Genomic DNA, 20,606 nt, shown 5'->3' with positions numbered 1-20,606 from the left:
ACTGTGAAAGCAGTAACTTCCAAACTAGCCTATAAAAAGAGCAGCAGTTATCCAACTGCCCATAAAATGGGAAGGCACTGAGGACCACTCTTTAAAAAAGAAGAAAAAATCCTGCAGTGTATTTCTCAACCTTTTTCTCTATTCTGAACAATTCTTTTACTCCAGTCTACTTATACAACAGTGCTCCATGGATTATATCTAAATTAATAACGATGGTCAATTGATCATTCAAATATTACTGGTTGAATGGTGCAGCGGGGAAGTAACTTTCCTAGGGAACAAGGGATTGTTAGATCGAATCCCCACTGGTATGTTTCCCAGGCAAAGTGTGCCGTCAAGTCAATTTTGACTCCTGGCGCCCACAGTGCCTTGTGGTTTTCTTTGGTAGAATACAGGAGGGGTTTACCATTGCCTCCTCCCATGCAGTATGAGATGATGCCTTTCAGCATCTTCCTATATCGCGGCTGCCCGATATAGTACCAGCGGGGATTTGAACCGGCAACCTTCTGCTTGTTAGTCAAGCATTTCCCCACTGCGTCACTTAAGGTGCAGACTACGGGAAACACCTATATTGGGCAGCGGCAATATAGGAAGATGCTGAAAGGCATCATCTCACACTGCGTGGGAGATGGCAATGGTAAACCCCTCCTGTATTCTACCAAAGAAAACTAGAGGGCTCTGTAGTCACCAGGAGTTGACGCCAACTCGATGGCACAACTTTTACTTGACTTGACTACAGCAAGTAGTCCATGAAGCAAGGATCCACAATTTTGGTTTGGCTTACCAGCCATTATTGTGGTTACCAACTCCATACCTGTCTTGCACATCTCAGAGGATTTTGCAGAGGGGTCCACTTACCTTTACACTGGCTTTGCAGAAGACCTGCAAAACTGTTGTCTTCTGCAAAGTCGTTGACATCTGCTTTCTCCATTTGTATGGCAGGTGGGAAGGAAGAGAAATTGCTACTACAATTGGCAGCAGCTAGTGGGGGGAGGACCCAAGAGAGGACCCATCAAAATCTGGAATTGCCCTCTTTGGGAATATATTATTAACTGCAGGGAGGGGGGATATACATCTAATAAATAACGTTGGCTAAGTTTGTCTGACTACAGACTCTTAAATACTTGCTGTGTATGAAAATGAAACAAGAGTTTAGAGAGTTACAAAATAAAACAATGTCCAAATGTATTACTACTCAGTTATACATAAGTATGTTTGTTTTTGTGAACCACCTGGAGCTCCAGAGTCAGGTGGTATGTACAAACAAACAAACAAAAATTTGCTAAGCTCTTATTAAAAGTATGAGTTTCTTCTGTTTAGATGAATTTTGGTACCTTTGGGAGCTTGCAGCAGCATTTTTACACTCTGCATATTCATAGTTTATAGAACCAGCACGGTGTAGTGGTTAGAGGGCTGGACTAGGACCAGGGAGACCCGAGTTCAAATCCCCATTCAGCCATAAAACTAGCTGGGTGATTCTGGGCCAGTTACTTCTCTCTCAGCCTAACCTACTTCACAGGGTTGTTGTGAAAGAAAAACTCAAGTATGTAGTACACCGCTCTGGGCTCCTTGGAGGAAGAGCGGGATATAAATGTAATAATAATAATAATAATAATAATAGTTTATAGGCCCTTATACAAGATCATTTGAGGCCTGTTAGGAGGACAGCGACATTTTTACCTCATGAGGGACAGACGGACAGAGATGCCTTTAGGTTTAGCAAAACCAACGGGCAATCAGCATCTGAGTGCCAGCCATGCCTGGAATCAGAAGCAGCAAAGCCCGCCCAGCCGTGTAAATTCTTCCAGGCATGCCCCTGCTAAACCAGCATGGATCATGAGTGGGCCAGAAAGGTCACCTGACCTCTGCTGCCATCCTGAGAATCCTTAGACATTTCTGTCACACCTCAAGGTGCCCTGCCCCACAGCACACTGATAAGTGCAGCCTACGGGGACATCCTTTAACCCTTTAGTTTTACTCCCGGAGGCAAGAGAGGTTGAAAAGAGCTCCAAACCACCCATTCCTGGGTTAGGGGCAGCTGGGGGGCGGAATCCCTGTCATCCAACAGGCAGCCCACCATCCAGTCAGAGGCTACAGACACCAGCGTCCCCTCTGTGGGAAAACCAAACTACTACATAGCGGGGTATGGATGCAGCAGGGTGGCCAAACTGCCCTGCTAGTTGTCCTGTGACACGTCTGTATGGGCACACACAGCACACAGAGTTTCTAGTTCCCACCCTTGGCAGAAGCCCTTTCGGTCAGCAGGAGCCATCTGGTGGCAAGGGACTGCCCCTTCTCCTCGTATGTGCACCCCCAGGGTACCTAGTCCTTTAAGCTGCCAAGGAGTGGATAGTGAGTACTGGGTGGGTGGGTGTGGCCTGCAGCAGTAATATCGGTTGTGCCAGGCCCTCCCTGTTGGGGATGCTTCCACCTTGGAAGCATTGCAATTGCTCTACAGGGCAGCATGGCCCTTCCTGGAATGTGCTCTGGCCACAGGACTCTGTGGTGCCTGGGAGGAAGAGGGGCGAGGGGCACCATCCGAGCAATGGATTTGGACGAGGGAGGTCACACAAGCAGTAAACCTGGGCTTAAGTGGTCTTCTGCTTCTCTAACCTGGGCTAAGATCAAGGGACAGTTTCAGGGTTACCCAGTAGCCCTGGGCAGGTTAAAAGAAAGCAAAACCCTATATGGATCCAACAATATATGTGAGCATTAACAGAGAATCCAAGTATCATATACTGATATTTTAATGTAACAATAATAAAGCCATGTGGAGAAGTGCAAGTGGCTATTCCCAAGATGAAGTCCCATGTAATAATTTTGCCAACATCTGATGAGTTCTATATTCTCACCATACAAGTTTTGACTCTATCGAGTCTTCTTCAGTGGCAGTTTTCTGGAGAATATAGGATTAGATGTTGGCAAAATTATTACATGAGACTTCATCTTGGGAATAGCCACTTGCACTTCTCCAATTTTATCAGCAATAGGATATCTTTGAAATGAACTATTGGAGCCAATCTTTTCAGTTGGACATAGAGACTATTTTAATGATTATTTTGTATAAATTTTATTGAAACATACAGACCTATTTTTATTGATCTAGTAATATTACAACTTATGCAATTTCACACTTTTAATCACATGTCTATTATTATTACATTAAAATATCAGTATATGATATTTGGATTCTCTGTTAATGTTCACATGCATTGTTGAATCCATATAGGGTTTTGTTTTCTTTTGTTACAGGAAGATAACCCAAGTTTGCATGCACATGTGAACCACAGAAAATCCCCCAAGCCCTGGCTGTCCAAAACTGGGTAACCCTGAAACTGTCCCTTGATCTTGAGCCCAGGTTAGAGAGGAAGAGGACTATTTATGATCTGGTTTACTGCTTGTGTGACCTTCTTCATCCAAATCCATTGCTCAGATGGCAGATGCTCAGGTTTAGATGATCATGTGTCAAGGCTCATTTTTTGGAAGTAGTTTTTAATTTTAGATTTCATAAATATCCGAAGTACAACTATGTGTTATATTTAATTATTAAAATACGTTTGCTGAATAAGAAAATGTATACATTTTTATTTTCCCCAAGATTTTATCTCCCCACCCCCAGACCCCCAAAGGAAGAAAAAACCTTTTCTCCTGCAGCTTTGAAATGTTACAGTCCTAGCCAGAAATATGCAAAATGAGCATGCATAATCTTTTGCCCCAGTCTAGAAGCCTCTTATAAACTTTTCCAAATTAAGGACACATGCTAGAAAGAGCATGTAGTACCTTCCTGGAACAGCCACAATATGTTTTTATACACAATTTCAAGCCACGCCCTAGTTTCAGCGTTTGTGGTGTCCTTCCAGTCCTTTTCAAGAACTCCAGGCTGCAGTCTCTTGTTTTGCTACATATACATTTCTCTGTGACTCCAGATGCTCTTTTTAATTCAATATGATCTTGCCTCATCAATGTCTTGCCTTACATAAGGCCTTGACAATTTTTCCTTGGATCTAGTAGCCAGCCCAAACATTCAGGAGCCAGATGACACTTGAAAAAATTACTGGACTTAGTGACAAATATGATTGAGGGGAGGGGGGCTTTTCTCTATCTCTTTTGCAAGGACTGCAAAATGAATATCCTAGTCTAGGACTAGGACTGCAAAAACAGGACTGCAAAATGAATATCCTAGTCTAGATGCCACAGCTTCCTAGTGCTGGGAATTTGTCAAGCCCTGGCTTACATACCATTTCTCCAGAGTTTCAGTGCTAGCCTCTCCTGTGCACTTGCTTCTTCATCTGATGTTACAGCCCGAGCCAAACCTTCTACTCACATAACCTTGGCTTTTATATTTTGTCAACATGCAAATATGCTTTCCTTGTTATTGCTTCACCAGTGTTGTTCTTTCCCTGCATCTCCCATGAAGACCTTGCACAACTGGTGTCTGCCCTATCAAGATCTCAGCCTGCTTATGAACTAAATGCACCACATGAGACGCTGCTATCCTGGTAGAGAGGAAAGTAAAATGGGCAACATAAACTGGTGGCTAGACCATTTTGTAAGACTGATATATTCTCTACAATTTCTGATATTTGCTCAATACACCAGCGCAACCCAGGCTGAATGAACCCCACTTCCCGGCCAGAACAAGTCGTTACAGCTGGAAAAAGGTTTTTCACACCAAGTTTGGATAAAGCACACCTACACCTCTCTCTGCACATTAATGAAGCACACCTACACCTCTCTCTCCACATTAATTCTTTTACATTTTTGCTTTTGAAGAAACACAACTGCCTAGCTGTTGATCTGTTATGATTCTCTTTCACAATGAGCTTTTAGCCTTTTAGGAAAAGTTGTTTTTAACAACAATACTCTCTCTCTCTCTCTCTCATATCCAGATATTGTCTGTTCACCAAGAATTTAAAGGGGGGGGAGCCTATATGATTTCTTCTCCCCCAAATTTAGCTACCAAAGTGCTCTGTGGACTACAAACTAGGAAACAAAAAGAAAGACATTCCCATTAGCTACTTCACAAGAACACTTGGCATCAGTCAGGCTAGCAACGGCTATTTTAGGATATACCATGGACTCTGAAAGAGTAATAAACCTTTGAAATAGCAACAGAACAATAGCTGGAAGAAATGCAACATTAAAAAAAGCCTAAGGATTCCCACAAAAGTCTCAAAAAAATGCAACAGAATTCTTATGTTCTTCTTGTGTTCTCATAAGCAAACAAGACATCTTACAGGACTGATCGATGTAAGCTGGGGGCTAGCAAAATGTCAGTTGTAGCCTACCACGCCACATACTGGTTTGAGATGGAGTACAGAGAGCAGAATGGTGGCTGGACTCACTACAGTTGCCACAGACACTGGCTTATTTTGCCTGGTTGACAGAGGATTGCTATGCTATGGCAGGAAAAAGCTCTGTCACTATGATAGTAGACATATCTCCTCATATTGACTTAAGCCCCCTTAATCTCACGGGATATGGAATGGGAGCAACACAGAAAAGGTACAACTGAAACACTACCCATAAAGGAGCAAAGAGGGGGATCTCTAAACACTTAAGGGAGTTAGTTGAAGCCCAAAGAGGAAGAGAAGGAAGCCATGAGACAAACTGGTCTGGAAGAATGTATATAATTAAACAAAAGAGCTTAGTAGTCTATCAATGGCTATTAGTCTTGATGGCTATAAGTTATCTCCAGGTTCAAAGGTGGGACACCTCTGAATACCAGTTGCAGGGAAACAACAGCAAGAGAGAAGCCATGCGTTCAGCTCGTGCTTCCAAGCTTCCCAGAAGCATCTGGTGGGCCACTGTGAGAAATAGGATGCTGGATGAGACAGGCCTTAGGCTTGATCCAGCCAAGTCCTTATGTGATGTTCTTCCCTCCAGCTGGGCTTTCATTGACACTGGGCGAGACCACCATGCCTTCTTCCCCACCCCAACAGAAGGCAGCCAGGCACAGAAGAGGAATCACAATGTTTTAAATAGCCATATGCAATCGCGCACACACGCCGAATAGGCGCCTACATTCCAAGCATGGTTAGAAGTAAACAACAGGAACTACATCCATGCGGCGCTCACACCGTGTGCGGGCGGGAGAGTAGCTATTGTTGCTGCTTTTTCCTCCCTCTAGAAGTAATTTTTGACTCCAGAAGTATGTCCCAGAAGGCTGCAATCTGGTTCCTTCCTTGCAAGTTGTCCATCAGGCTGAGTGGGCCTCATCTTGGAGATAAGCTATACACTTCAACAACTTTCTGTGGTTGACCGTGTCAACTACGGATAGAGGAAATACACTATTTATTTAGTTTGAAATAAGGCCCCCTCTTTGTATAACTTGCCTCCTTCTCTACTCTCCTCTGAAACGCTAAATGCTGAGATTTTGAGACACCATCAGGCTGGAAACCTATGCAGGAATCATCAACTTCAGTGATGGGACCAGGCACTTCAGGGGCCCAAGTTGTAGCCTTCATCTCCACATTCCTTCTCAAAGTAGTCCTCTGCCAAAACTAGTCAGACCAGAGTTCTTGACTGTATATATAATTGTTAAAAGCTAGCTTTCTGAACCTAATTAACTCCACCCATTTTTACACAAGTATTGTATATATGGTCTTTTTCAGTTGGAAAATCAGGATATTTAACCCAATGTTTGTTTTTTTAAATTCTTAAATTACAAACCAAGGTTGTACTCCATTATTTATTATTATTATTATTATTAACCCATGCACTTAACCAATTGAAGTGGGGCACATATAACGATAATGAAAACTCTCTTTGGAACAAAAGCCTATATATGATAGTTCACTAAGCAAAATGTTCCAAAATAATCCAGTATGTTTCCCTTTGTAGATTTAAGGTAGTAACTGCAGGCTATTTTTGTTTCATATAGAAAGTCAGCCAATCACATCACACAACCAGCTGAGCAGCTTAATGCTTTTATGTGGGGGTGGGGTGGGGACATATTCTCATGCAGTTTATAAAGTTCAAGCAAATCTTCTTTGGCAGAGATGCAGAACCTTGAAAGACCAATTTAAATGACCTAACAGCAATTCTGCTGTAATTCAACAGTGTTACTTGAGTAAACTGAAACCCATATACTGTATATGAGATTATTTGGAGGTCAATTTGAAAATCACACTCGGTTAAGACTCACTGAAAATTATCAGCACTGAGTGAAGCAGCCGTATTAGTTTGGGGAGTGCAATACTCTGCTTTAACAAGTGTACCACAAATCCTAAAATTACCTGTATTTTGTCTAGGTTTATTTGAAGAGGTTCATTCAAAGTTTATTACGGTCTATGACCAGCACAGTTTGAAGAGGTTAATGACTCTAGGAAGGAGACTGAGAAGGAATTAGTGGTTAAAGTCTTCTACTGTTCACTGCCTGACCATGCCAGTTATTCCTAATTCAACAAGTACAAAGTCCTACTGCGTTTTACAGCCAACAAAACAGTCTCATCCATTGTTGTTTGCTTGAATAATAAAAATGTGTTGTTTTGAAAATTATTTGGCTATATAAACTAAGGTGGTTTCTGGGGTCACCCCATGCTCCCAAGAGCGGCATGGAGCATGCCGTTACTGATGGCCGCTGCAGGTAAACTCTATAACCCTTGAGAAGCAAGGTTATTTGGTCCAACTACAGAAACAACAACAGCAACAACCTTCACAGGCTGCACTGGAAGGGGATGACTTCCCACAACGCTTCTTCATGTTATTTCTACAATGTCCCTTCACCTTTATATGTTTTGTTATGCCGGGCGGGGGGGGGGGGGCGGTTGTAATTTTTTCTCCCCCACAGCCTGACACAATTGGTTCATCCCTTATTTGCAGGCCATAATCTAGACATATTTTTGGTTAAAATTCTGTGCTAAAATATATATAATAAAACAATTGTGAAAGCAATTTACTGTTTAATGCAACATCAAAAGCATGTTAAAACTGATAGTAACAATTGCCAAACAGTTCTGAAACAATTCAAGTGTCCTATAATGACAAATTTCTACAATTCAGCTAATGAGCAGTCATAACAGTATTCAGATAAAATCCTTCATCAGGCAATGAAAAAGGAAATGCTGCATTCAAGTAACACTATCTTTTCTACAAAGACCGGAAACACCACTTGCTGCACAGACAGGTGTTTAAAAGCATTCTTTCGTCTATGCAGCAGTTTTTTCTAATCATCTTCAATAAGGTGTGAATACCGAGTACAGTATTTCGTAAGATTAATTCCCTTTTGCACTAATAAGGTTTCGTAAAGCTGGAGGCCCTTAAATTTGGTCCAACAGGAAGTACTGCCTCATCCAGTTGGTTTAGCCAAAATTTGCTATTAGCTAAATGGGTGCAGGCACAATATAGGATTCAGGTTTCTAATATCAATGTCCTGAAAACTCAAAAGAAATCAAGCATTTTACACTGCAACCAACTCCCAGAAAGGCTGCAATGTTGACAATATATGATATAAATTCCCAGTTCAGGAAATATGTCAATCCTCAGAGATAAAGACATGGCTATCTCACAAAGGCCCATTGCTTAAATAAACTCATGCCTAAATATCCTGTCTCTGGGCTAGTTTGCTCCTACATTCATCTACTGTATGATGCTACATGGGTAACCCATACTATTTTGTCATGAACATTTAGTGGAATTAACCTTGTTGGCATCTTTATAGATGCAGCCTTCTCAAAGTTCATACAAAAGGAATATGGGATGGCCCTCAAGCATACTTTAGCCTTCTTATATTTGGAGTCAGGCAATATTTTGTTTATCATATTTAAAAAGCAGCCAAATTCTTGAGGACCATTACTCTTTCTTAGATAACGTTTGAAGCTGAAACAAAGAGGGGAAAATGTGTATACATGTTAGGAGGGCCAGAACTGGGTCCCCATGCAACCCTTCCCCTTCTAAGGAAGTGTACATTCTGGCCCATCTGTCCCCAAATGGGTCCAGGAATGGGAAGCACTGCATCTAGAAGACCTGAAGGGAGACTAGCAAAAGAAGAAGCCTCACAGCTACTCCCTATCCTATAGAGACCCATAGTGGGCACCTTGACACCCCAAAATGAGCTTTCCCTATGGAGACTTAGACCCAGGGCCAGGCAGCCATGGCTCACCTTTCACTTAGTCACATTGCTGCCTTAGTGACTTAGTCACCTCTGCAGGGATGGCAGCTCTGTCACATTCCTAGGATCATCCTAATTCCTGAAGTCAACAATCCTACATCCTTCTCAGGAGATCAGACCCTCAGGTAATGACTAGCTACCCCGAAACCCATTGTTCTTTGTCAGACACTACCCCAAGTAACCATTAACCCAGAGAAGCCCCACTTCAGTATATAGCCCTCACTGCACAAAGCATCTCTCAACCTATAAAAACAGCTTGCAGAACCCCATCCAACTTGCAAAATCTCTGGGATCCACCTTGGAGGTTGTGTCTCTCTGCTTCCCCATCACTTCTTCGCACCTGTGCCACTAAGGAACTAGGCTACCCTTTCCCTTTGTCACTCCCTCTGCTCCCAGGACTTCCCCTCCTCTCCCAGATCCCCACTTTCTGGATTGTCTGTGTGTGTGAGGGTTACTATCAGGCTAAGTTAGGAGTTCCTCCCAAAATGTCCATTGCATCTACCTTTCCCTACCACCACCAACAGGGAGGTTCAGCCAACTCCTTCCCTGATTAAAAAGCAGTCCATTTAGAGACTGGGGCTACCAGTCCCGTAGGATTGGGGCCAAGACCAAGAGGCTTCCAAAAGACTCAGGAGCCCAGCTCATGAGCAGCATTCCACTGTATGACAGTGGTCTTAAATCAGGATCCAAAGCCCACGTGAAAGGCATGGTACCATTGCCCACAGAAAAGCCAACTCATGAGTGTGAGCTTCTGTAAGGGTCAGAACAGCCTAGGGTGGGAGCCCTGAAGCAGGGTTTGCTCCTAGTCAGTTTCACCAGTAAGGAATATTCATCTCCTGTTATCTCTCCTTCTCGTGGGGGACCCACTCACATAGTTTTCTTCTTTTCCCAGTTTCACAGGAGGAGTTTCACAGCATGAAACCAGCTCATCCTCCTTCCTCCCCTGATATCACAGGAAATCGTCTCCTTCCTCAGATTTCCATTTCCTGATTCTCATCAGCCTTCCACGATTTGCATAGGCCAGCCCCGCTGAGACTTCCTGCTTCCCCAGAGACCAGGGCTCAGCCTTTGCGTTGTATTCCATTGAAGATGGGCTGCTGCCCCTCCAAGGAAGTAAAGGAGCCATTTCTTCCACTATACCTGACTTTCCTTCCCTTTGCGCCAGGAAATCAATCACCCACAACCACTTTCCTTCCCCTTCTCCAGTTCAGTCAATCACAGACTTTTCATATCTATAACAGAGGTAAAGCATTGAACCTGGGCACAAAAACCATGAGAGTGTCCGAGTAACTTGGGAATTCCCTCTGTATCATTATAAAGCCTCTCATTTTGTATCCAACAAAGCAACCTTCTTATTTGGATTCAAACCCGTGGTTGTGACTTTCTGAGGAAACTGCCTGTTTTATAACTGTGCTCAAAAGGTCCCCCAAGTGGGGTGAGAGTACCTCACATAACACACACACACACACTTCAAAAATAGCCAGACTGAGAAATGCCAACAATTTGCAATGCCAATTCCTCAAGGGTAACATGGGCTGGGCACTGTAAAAGTCCTAGCAGATGGGTGGAGTGATTTCTGTTTGCTGCTTCCTCTGACCTCAGTGTTGATGTACTCTTCTCATACTCTCTAAAGAGAAATGGAGGCATACAGACTACAGCAACACTCACTTACCAAAGCACAAATACTGGAGTCTATACAAAATTATCTGTCTCCAGCTCCCCTTAAGCATTATGAAAATAATTCACTGTATTCAAAACAAGAGCAATATATTCCCAAACTGAGTTTTCTGCCTGAGCAACTGCTGCAAGGTTGGAGAAAGGAGAGCATTTAGGCTGATTCTTTCAAGTACTTTTCACCTGGTGGCAGGCAATGACTCAGTTTGCACTGCAGTTCAGTCTATGATAGTCATACGATTGATTAATCATAGCTTACCACACTTGCTACTGCCAACCCACACACAGACTTTGCACTAGTGTGCTGAACACACTGAAAGCTGTAAATATGGCTTCTTCATTGGGCAACCGCATTATACCTTGGATCAAGCAGCCAGATATTTCTGCTAAAAACAGTTGCTCAACTTCTTAATTAAAAATTATAATTAGCAAATACAAGTGTGCATCTTTTGTAATCAACTTTCCAATTCAATGACAGTGAAGACATACTTCTATTCATTGAATAAAAGAACCAGAGAAGAAGAAATACAATGCCTACACAAGAGCTGAACACACAGCTTTCAAACTTTCAGTAACTTAAGAGCAGCCTTCCTTGATCAGTCCCAAGTCTTATGTAGTCCAGCATCTTGTTTCCCTCAGTAGCCCAACAGATGCCTCTGGAAAGCATACAACCAGGATGAAGGTGTGCTGCCTTTCCTGCTGTCGTTCCCCTGCAACTGGTATTTAGAGGCATCCTGCTTCTGAGCAGCCCATAGACATCAAAAACAAGTAACCAGTAATAGACCTGTCCTCCGTGAATTTGTCTAAGTCCCTTTTAAAGTCATCCAAGCTGGTGGTCATCACCAAATCCCGTGACAGAGAAGTCTGTTGATTAATTATGTGCTCAGTATCTTCTGCCATAAAGACAGATGCAAAGAGGGTATTCTCACGATCAGTGGAAAGCAAACTAAGGGAGCGGGTAACCCGCTTAAATAACCCTCCCCTTAAACGAGGTTAGCGGAGTGAGCGCTCTGCTAACCCCGTTTTTTTAATCGTGTATTGCTGCGGCACAGCTCTGCACCATGGCAACACATGAGGAGACCCCTGGCCGAGGGCTGCAAGCAGCCTCCAGCATGCTGCAGCATGCCCCGTCTCTCCAGCATGCCCCATGCACTTGCGCAGGGCATCATGGAACTTCTGGGTGGCCGCGTGGCCCCCGATCCCTGCAGCCCCCGCTGGCTCCGTGATGGAGCTGGCAGTCGTGTGGGCAGCTGATCCGGCTGCCTAGGGCTGCAATAGTGATTATCTGAGGGGAGAGCTGTCTAAGCCCGCTCTCCCCGCAAACCCTATAGAGGCTCTTCACACTGATCGTGTGAACAGCCTCAAAGAATTCATTCAGCTTCTCTGCAATCTCCATATCCTCCTTAATAATCTCTTTCACTGGCTGCATTTTTACTGAAACAGCTTTTGGGTGGGCTGCAAACAGTGTTTCCTCTAAGATGTGCACAAGCTAACAAAGTTTTTTAAAAAAAAATGTCTGCTCAGTTAATTTTAGATCCCGCTCAGGTTGAATCAATAAGGCCCCACTCTGAATGCACATGCACACACATTGCCTTGATACTGCTGCCCAGAACAAAACTCATTCCGCACGCAGATGGGGAAAAATGAGAGAGAACACTGGCTGCAAATGGCACCCCTCTCTGTGAGTTGCAGGCTTGGAACTCTTGGATACCTGAGCTCACAGGATTGTGAACTCTGCACATACCCATATTTGGTAAACTATGCAATTTGGTCGCTTGGCACAAGCAAACATAGGGCAACACTGCCCAAAGTCAGAACAACAGACGACTGTAGGGAGACCCTTATGGCCTGTCTTGAAAAAGGAGGAAGCTATCAAGCAGACCCGGCTCAAAGAGACCTTCATCACAAGAGAAATAGCTAAGTCCCTTCACAATGGGATTAGCCTCACTAATTGCTCCTACAACTACCCAGATAAGCATGGCACTCCCTCAGCTTCCTATCACAACATTAATGAGCTGGCAAGAGCCCAGAGGTAGGATCGTTAACAGTAAAAGAAGACCCCTCTCTTTCCCAAGAAAAGATGTCCTGTTCTCAGATAAAGCTTTTAAGTTCACCCATCCAGTACTCCACACACATCTGTCCTGACCAGTCATTCCATCTTTTATTCCTTAAAGAGCATACCCACTGGATTGGTTCATGCAAACATGAACTTCTTTGTTACACACGAGTTTCAACCCCTGCAGTCAGGGTGCCTGACTTTTGCATTGTCCCAAAACACGATATTGCCTATTTGTACTTCTAATTCCAACACATGGTCAGGAGGAGGAGGAGGAAAAGACATAAAAGAGCACTCAGAACACCCAGAGAACTCTCAGAACCTACCCTGGACCCACGGAGAAAGGGCCCTGTTCCCACACTTACACGGACCTAGACCATGCTGGTTCTTCAGCCCGTGAGTGGTCACGCTGCGCCATTTGCTTCTTCTCTTTCCTGCCTTTCTACTTTGCCCCTGCGAGGAAATCTACCTGCGCATTACAACCTGCAAGTTCACCCAACACTCCAACAGATCAGGACCGGTAATACTAACCATCTATCCCTTTAAATCTCCTCGCTCCTTTCTCTCTCCTCTTTTACATCTTGGTCTTTTCTCAAGTATTTAATTGACAATTCGGACCTTAAGCTAAAACGCCTCTATGTGAGACTCTAGTTAATACTATTAGTTAAGATTTTATTGCCTCCTCACCTTGCCTAAGCAATCTTTTTATTTTTCTGTACCACTATTATCCCTAAATAAATCTTATTGTACCATATTATACCAGAGAGCCAGCGTGGTGTAGTGGCTAGAGTGCTGGACTAGGACCGGGGAGACCAGAGTTCAAATCCCCATTCAGCCTTGATAGTTGCTGAGTGACTCTGGGCCAGTCACTTCTCTCTCAGCCTAACCTACTTCACAGGGTTGTTGTGAGGAGAAACCTAAGTATGTAGTACACCACTCCGGGCTCCTTAGAGGAAGAGCAGGATATAAAATGTAAATAAATAAAAATAAATATTTCTGTCTTCGCAGCATTTCCAGACCAAAACTTTGCACAAATTGACACTGTAACAAACTCTTCCATATAGTCACAGTGATTCCCCATGTTGTCCCAAAAGCCCAATTGGAGTGTTTAGCCAGCACTCATTATGAGTGCTTAAGAGTTTCATTAAGAACATTTAACATTCTGGCTGAATTCACGCAATCACAGTCCTGCCCCCATAGGTTAGCCAGGACTGGCAGTAACTGCAGCACACAATCACTATTGCTGCTGGGTTGCTGTGGTGCAGTGCCCACACAATTCTGGTTGGTGGCTCCCAGGAAGCTGATTCCAAAGCCATTAGCCCCAAATGGAAGCCCCTTTAGACCTAGGGTACCCTTGGCAAAGGGACGTCCAGGGGCCACTTATGTAACCTTCTCCATCCCCGTCTCTGCATGTTCCCATGTTGCATAATCACACACACAGCATCTCACAGCACCAGTCCTACAGACAGTGGGCCTGGCCTCTGTTGCATGAGCAGACAGGTCTCCCTGCCAGCATCCGTCAGTGGAGTGTGGGGCTACTGGATATGGCATGCTGTGCTGTAGCTTGAAGGGGCGGGAGTGTGGGTAATGGGGCAGGGGCAGGTGAGCATTGCATGTACGGATAATGTGGTGTGTTGCCAGAGTGCAGTCATAGGCATTCTGGCTGTGGGTGGAAAGCTAGATTATCAGCAGGCACAGTCCACTCCAGGTGCAGTTATCTATGAGTGGAGTGCAGGTAGCCAAGATCAGTTCTCATAACCAAGGGATCTTGGTCAGGGCATTCAGCTGGATAGCTAGCCCAGATCTAATCATGGATGTAGTATTCTGGTTAACACTGCAGAATTTAGCCAGGATTTCCACCACGCCTAGGTTATCACACTGATGTCGGTTAACTCCATTTAACCAGAATTAACATGGCCATGAGAACATGGCCTCTAAATAATCACCACTTTAGCTTTATCATGCTATAACAGAGAGAAAAGAGTCTCGTATCCAAGACAACAGATTACCTGCACCATCACTGTTCCTATAAAGTTGAAAGCAACCCTGCTCCAGAACCAGTTTCTAGGATTTCAACATCCTTGAATAAGAACAGTTGGATTTAGGATTGCGATTTAGCATTCTTAGTAGATCTTTAAGCCACCTAATGGTGCAGTGGGGAAGTGACTTGCCTAGGGAGCAAGAGATTGTTAGTTCAAATCCTAGTTGGTATGTTTCCCAGACTATGGGAAACACCTATATCAGGCAGCAGAGATATAAGAAGATGCTGAGAGGGAGCCAGTGTGGCGTAATGGTTAGAGTGCTGGACTAGGACCAGGGAGATCTGAGTTCAAATCCCCATTCAGCCTTGATACTTGCTGGGTGACTCTGGGACAGTCACTTCTCTCTCAGCCTAACCTACTTCACAGGGTTGTTGTGAGGAGAAACTTAAGTATGTAGTACACTGCTCTGGGCTCCTTGGAGGAAGAGCGGGATATTCATTCATTCATTCATTCATTCATTCATATTTAATTTCTATACCGCCCTTCCAAAAACGGCTCAGGGAGGTTTACACAGATAAATAATAAACAAATAAGATGGATCCCTGTCCCCAAAGGATCTAAAAAGGATCTAAAAAGAAACACAAGATAGACACCACCAACAGTCACTGGAGGTACTGTGCTGGGGGTGGATAGGGCCAGTTACTCTCCCCCTGCTAAATAAAGAGAATCACCACGTTAAAAGGTGCCTCTTTGCCAAGTTAGCAGGGGTTATAAAATGTAAATGTAAATAAAATGTAAATAATAAATATAAATAAATAAATAAATAAATAAATAAATAAATGTAAATAAAATCATCTCATAGTGCATGGGAGATGGCAATGGTAAACCAGGAGTCCACACCAACTCGACAGCAAAACTTTACTGTAATCAATCCTTACTCCTGAACAGCAAAGTCTTCAGCACAGACAAAAATGGCCCAGCAGTAAGTTTACCACATAATAATAATTATATAATTAACAGCATTTTTGAAGCATTCAAAGCACTTTACATTATTCCAATAATTCTTACAAATACCCCCAATTAAGACAGGCCATTACTATCCTTCTCAGTCGGAATTTTTCTGAGAAGTATTTGCACGGCTAATTTTGGAAAGGTCTCTTGATTGGGGAGGTAGCCCAAATCCTCAGCTCTGAAGAGGGACATGATTTAGTAACATCTGTCATAACTAATAACCTCTACAAGATAAGCGGAGCATCCAAATATTTTGTAAAGATAGGAGCTAACCCTTGATTACTGGACTAAGAAATCACCAACAATCCCTCTGTCTCTATTATACTGAAAGCCAGAAGTAGAAACATGTGGCCCAAACACATGATTCAACAGATCTCTGTGTTGTTAGTAATTAAGTTTCCTTTTCCACATGCCAACTCCTTATCTTTACAACTTCAGGGAAACAACCTTGTCCCTCCTTATTTCTCTGCTCTCTTGCCTCTGCCCATGATCTTTGCTCTTCCAACTCTGCCTCCACCCAAAAGGTCTCCGTTCCTGGCTTAAATGACTTCCTATTCTCCCCTGCCTGGCACTCCATTCCAAAACATGATGTATGGTGCCTCTCATATTCCATCCCTTGCTTTGTTGTCTCTTCCTGTCCTCCCTGTATGTCCTATTGAATACACTGGACTTACTTCTAATAAATAGTATTGGACTGACTGTTAACTATTTTTGGCTGTTAATTATTTCTGGAAGTGGAAGTGGTGGGGAATCAGTAGTTTCTACACAATACTAAAGAGCACTTTCAAGTTCATCTTTAAATGTAACAGAAGCACTTATCCATGCAGGTGCTCCATATAGCTGGCATCATGTAAAAAAATGTACTGACCTGCGGTGACTGCTAGTATGCATGGAAAATTTGCTACACGTGACAAAACACGTCTGGCTGGACACCAGATCGCTAATGCACGAGCATTTTACGCATGGCATAAGCACTTTTCAAATGCAAACTAGCTGTGTGAAGGACCTACCTACACAGGTAAGTGCTTTTCATGTGACAGCAACCTCCTTAAATGGGGCACAGAGCTACCTGTGACATGCACGTATGCTGTTAAAAAAAGCAAAACACAGCCATTTTTACGAGTTTTATATTCGCATTACAGACGAAATTAAGCTTCGCACGTAAAAAATATTTTTAATTAGGAAAAGAGATGATGAGGCTGATTTTTCCTTAAAGAAAATAAGGCAGTGTGCGGGAGAAGCACTGTCTGGATATGCTAAACAACGTTTGTCTTTATGGCTTTCCCATTCCCAGAAATCTTGAAGCTGTATCGAGAGTCATGGCTCCAGGATGCGGTTTCAAGAGCAACACATGAGCGATCGGATTTAGAGGGGGTTTTTTGGGGGGGAGGGAATGCCCCCGCTGCCAACGTGCTCTGCTAAGAGTCACAACGCAGCGCATCGGCTGAAACCACGCGTTTGACGACCCTAAGAAGTCAGCAAGACCACACTGATTGAATAATTCCAACGGCTGAGAGTCACACGTGGGGTGGGGAGAAGCCGCCTGGCGGAAGGCCAAAAGCTGTCGCCTAGTTCCGCTTTCCAGACTCTGCTTTCTGCCATTGCTAAGAAGCAGCAACAGTTGTACGCGCGCCCCCGCACCAGTCATTCAAGAGAGAGCGCTGGCACCCAGGGGAGTCAGAGGGCGGTGGAAGCACTTCAAGGGGCTTGGGAATAAGGTCCTGTGCACGGCGGCGACAAAAGCACAAGGACTGGCTCACTCGGGGCGGGTAGGAAGGACACGTGGGATGGCAGTGCAGAGGAAGGCGCGGCCTGTGGCGGGTCAGGCCGGGGCAAGGCGCTTCTTGGCGTGGGACCCGGACCAGCCCGAGGATTCCCGCCCAATGGGGCACCACGCGCTGCAACGCCAAAGGAGAGAAGGGGAGCCTCGCCCGGCCCGCGCGCGGCACGCACTTACTTGCAGGCTTCGCTTGGCTTTGCCGGGGGGACTCCTGAAGAAGGAGGTGCGGGCGGTGAAGAAGAACTCCTCGGACTCGGACTCTTCCCAGCTGCTGTAGCCGCTGCTCATGCTGCTAGTCCAAGTCGTGAACGCCGCCCGTCACCGCTCCTGCTGCTGGAGTTTGGAGGCGTCCCCCCTCCCGCCGCCCCCCATGGGGACCCGCCGGGGCTCAGCGGCAGGGAGCTCCGCTTGCTGCCGCAGCCTCCTTGGCGGCGCACGGCGATCAGCTCGCTCCCAAGTTTACACGGAGCAGGGCCGGCCTGCCTGAGGCAGCACCGCCTCCCGCCTGGCCTGTCCCACCCCTGCACGGCCGGGACTGGGCAGCTTGCCCTGACTGCCTGCTCCCAGCCACCTGCGTGCGGACTGGCAGCAGGGCGCGCCAAGGCAGCCAGTGCCTCTCCTCCCTCTTTCCTGTGTTGAACTTGGTCAGTGTCAGTGTGTGCACTTTAACCCCTTCGTCCGCAGGTGTGCTGGGCGTTTGCGGCACTTCCGAGACTTCGTTTCTATGGAGATATTTAATACTCCCCGCCGCCCCAGGGCCCTTTTGTCTTGAGAACGCTTTTTCGCTTGCCAAGACGCTGCCTAAACCTTGACGAGCGAATATCTGCCTAAGCTAGTCATGGTTTCCTCTTATGTACAATATCGATGCAAACACCCTTCAGGCGAAAGGACACCAGCCGTGGCAGATGTTAAAAGACAGTTCCTTTCAAAATATCACAGCTCTTAGAGAATGGATATCCACCCCTGCACTTCTGAAAGAACCTTTTCTGTTGTTGTTGTTTAATTCCTACAGACAGAGGGTCCTAGAAGCGTTAAACCACACATATGAATATCAGCCCCAAATCTGCATATAAGTATGTTGTGGGAAATGAGTGCCACCAAGATATTTGTAAAAATAAGGTATGGCATCGAACATTCTGAAATTACGGCTGCAATTCTAATTACACCTACTTAGCAGTAAGTTTCATTTAACTCACTGAAATTTCCAAATACATTGTACAGTAGGCGTTATGTCAGTGCAGGACACATTCAAGTACTGTCCTGACAATAATTGGAGTAACTCTAGTAACTGAAGGGAGAGAGAGTGACTGCAGTCCACAAAACTGGGACAGAACAGAAAGCAAATATCTTCTTCAGTCCACAATGTTGTTTTTTAATCATCATTATGCCATTGGAAGAGCAATAAGATTTGACAGGAACATTCTGGACATAGAACTGAAGTATTTTGAAAGAAGCAACCCTCTTCAAACAAGATTATTAGCAACGCTGCTGTAGATATTTGTTGTCCAGCAGTCTAATCATCAATTCAAGCTATTGGAGGATTTCAGTATTTATTTATTATTTATTTATCACATTTTTATACCGCCCAAAACTCGAGTTCTCTATAACATAGGTTATAGAGGAAGCTACCTTATATGAAGTTAAACTATGGGTTGATCTAGCTCAGTATTTTCTATACTGACGACTACTACTATGAATATTTATATACCACTTTTCAACAAAAGTTCTCAAAGCGGTTTGCAGCTGCCAGCAGTTCTCCAGGGTGCTTTCCAGATTACACCCTAGAGCAGCAGTCAAATGCTTCAGCTTGGCAGGATCGTATTGAAAACAATCTCCAGAATTTCAAACTCCTACAGTGGAAAAATACTGCACAGCTATTTTTCTGCAACTGACTTGCAACGTTGTAGCCCTGAAGGCATCAGAAATGTGAAGGGCACCCTGCTGTCAGGTAAGGGTTAATCTTGAAAGCGCCCAGGATTCCAGATGGGTATTTTCCAGCCTTACCTGGAGATGCCAAGGATTGAACCTGGGATATTCTGCATGTAAATCAGATGCTCTTCCACTGAGCTACAACCTTGTCCTGTCCACTTGATCCTAGGTATGTTTACTCTGAACTAAGTCTTAGTGGACCTATCTAGTATGTCAAACACAACCGCCTTAGAGAAGTGGTCAAAGGACATAAAAATATCACATAAAAATACTTTGTGTGCAGCAAAGTATTTTGACTATTGAAGGTGAGAGCACCAACATAATATATATTTTTAAACCTTTAAATTATTCTGACAATATAAAACCAAAGTTAGTATAAACTGAATTGCTAATAAAGTTTCATAGCCAGTGTTTTTAAGATTCCTGCTCTGGATGCCTAATTGCAGGCTGCGTGAGGAGGAAGGAGGAAGAAGAAAGCCAGTTGTTCTGTGAATGCTGGTGTCTGGTTTGTAACAGCTAATACCATGCCAAGTTGCCTTAAATTATATTGCTGTAATGTAGTGTCTGCTCTGCACTTGCATTCATTAAACCACTGGCAAACTCCTTAACCACATCAAGAGTTAGGCCTATATGAGACAATGCTTTGTGTTACCTTTCTGCGAAATATCATAGTAATAGAGGATATGATCCTCCATGTTCCTGTAGTACAATTCCACTTGTACTAATTACTGTTAGGGTTGGAAGCATGTTAGCACTTATATTTTCTAGGGATGTGCACAGAACCAGCAGGGGTTGGTTTGTAGGTGGGGGTGGGGATACCTTTAAAAGCAGAGGAGGGTGCCCTTACCGCTCCCACCACATTTTCCCCACTGGCGCTCAATTTCAAAAGTCCCCATTGGGAGGCAGCATACACCCCCCACCCACCTGCCTTCAGACTGGTTCTGTGCAGATCCCTAACATTTTCTCATTCCACCAAAGAATACTGAAGCACGCTCTTTGCAGATTATTGGCCAACCAAGTTGGCCTGCTGGCTGCAAAATTCTAATTGGATTTTGAATTACA

General features: G+C 44.3%; 1 protein-coding gene and 1 long non-coding RNA gene across 3 annotated transcripts in view; one reads left to right on the top strand and one right to left on the bottom strand.

Annotated features, from left to right (window-relative positions):
* The window catches only part of RASSF3 (Ras association domain family member 3), a 40,253-nt gene extending 22,329 nt beyond the window's left edge, over positions 1 to 17,924 (bottom strand). The window contains exon 1 of one of the 2 annotated variants that reach the window (XM_053255703.1): positions 17,793 to 17,924. In XM_053255703.1, the coding sequence (XP_053111678.1) occupies positions 17,793 to 17,903 (111 nt within the window). In that variant the 5' untranslated portion in view covers positions 17,904 to 17,924. Of the gene's footprint in view, positions 1 to 9,983; positions 10,119 to 17,792 lie in introns of those variants that run through there. The other variant, XM_053255704.1, reaches the window with a different exon arrangement.
* A 216-nt stretch (positions 17,925 to 18,140) lies between these two features.
* The window catches only part of LOC128327222 (uncharacterized), a 53,477-nt gene continuing 51,011 nt past the window's right edge, over positions 18,141 to 20,606 (top strand). The window contains exon 1 of the long non-coding RNA XR_008308536.1: positions 18,141 to 19,563. This is a non-coding gene — a long non-coding RNA (uncharacterized LOC128327222). The remainder of the gene's footprint in view (positions 19,564 to 20,606) is intronic.

This window comes from Hemicordylus capensis, chromosome 5 (genome assembly GCF_027244095.1).
Source record: "Hemicordylus capensis ecotype Gifberg chromosome 5, rHemCap1.1.pri, whole genome shotgun sequence".
Lineage (NCBI taxonomy): Eukaryota > Metazoa > Chordata > Lepidosauria > Squamata > Cordylidae > Hemicordylus > Hemicordylus capensis.
Note: the sequence above shows the minus strand (reverse complement) of the source record. Positions and strands in the feature narration are given on the sequence as shown.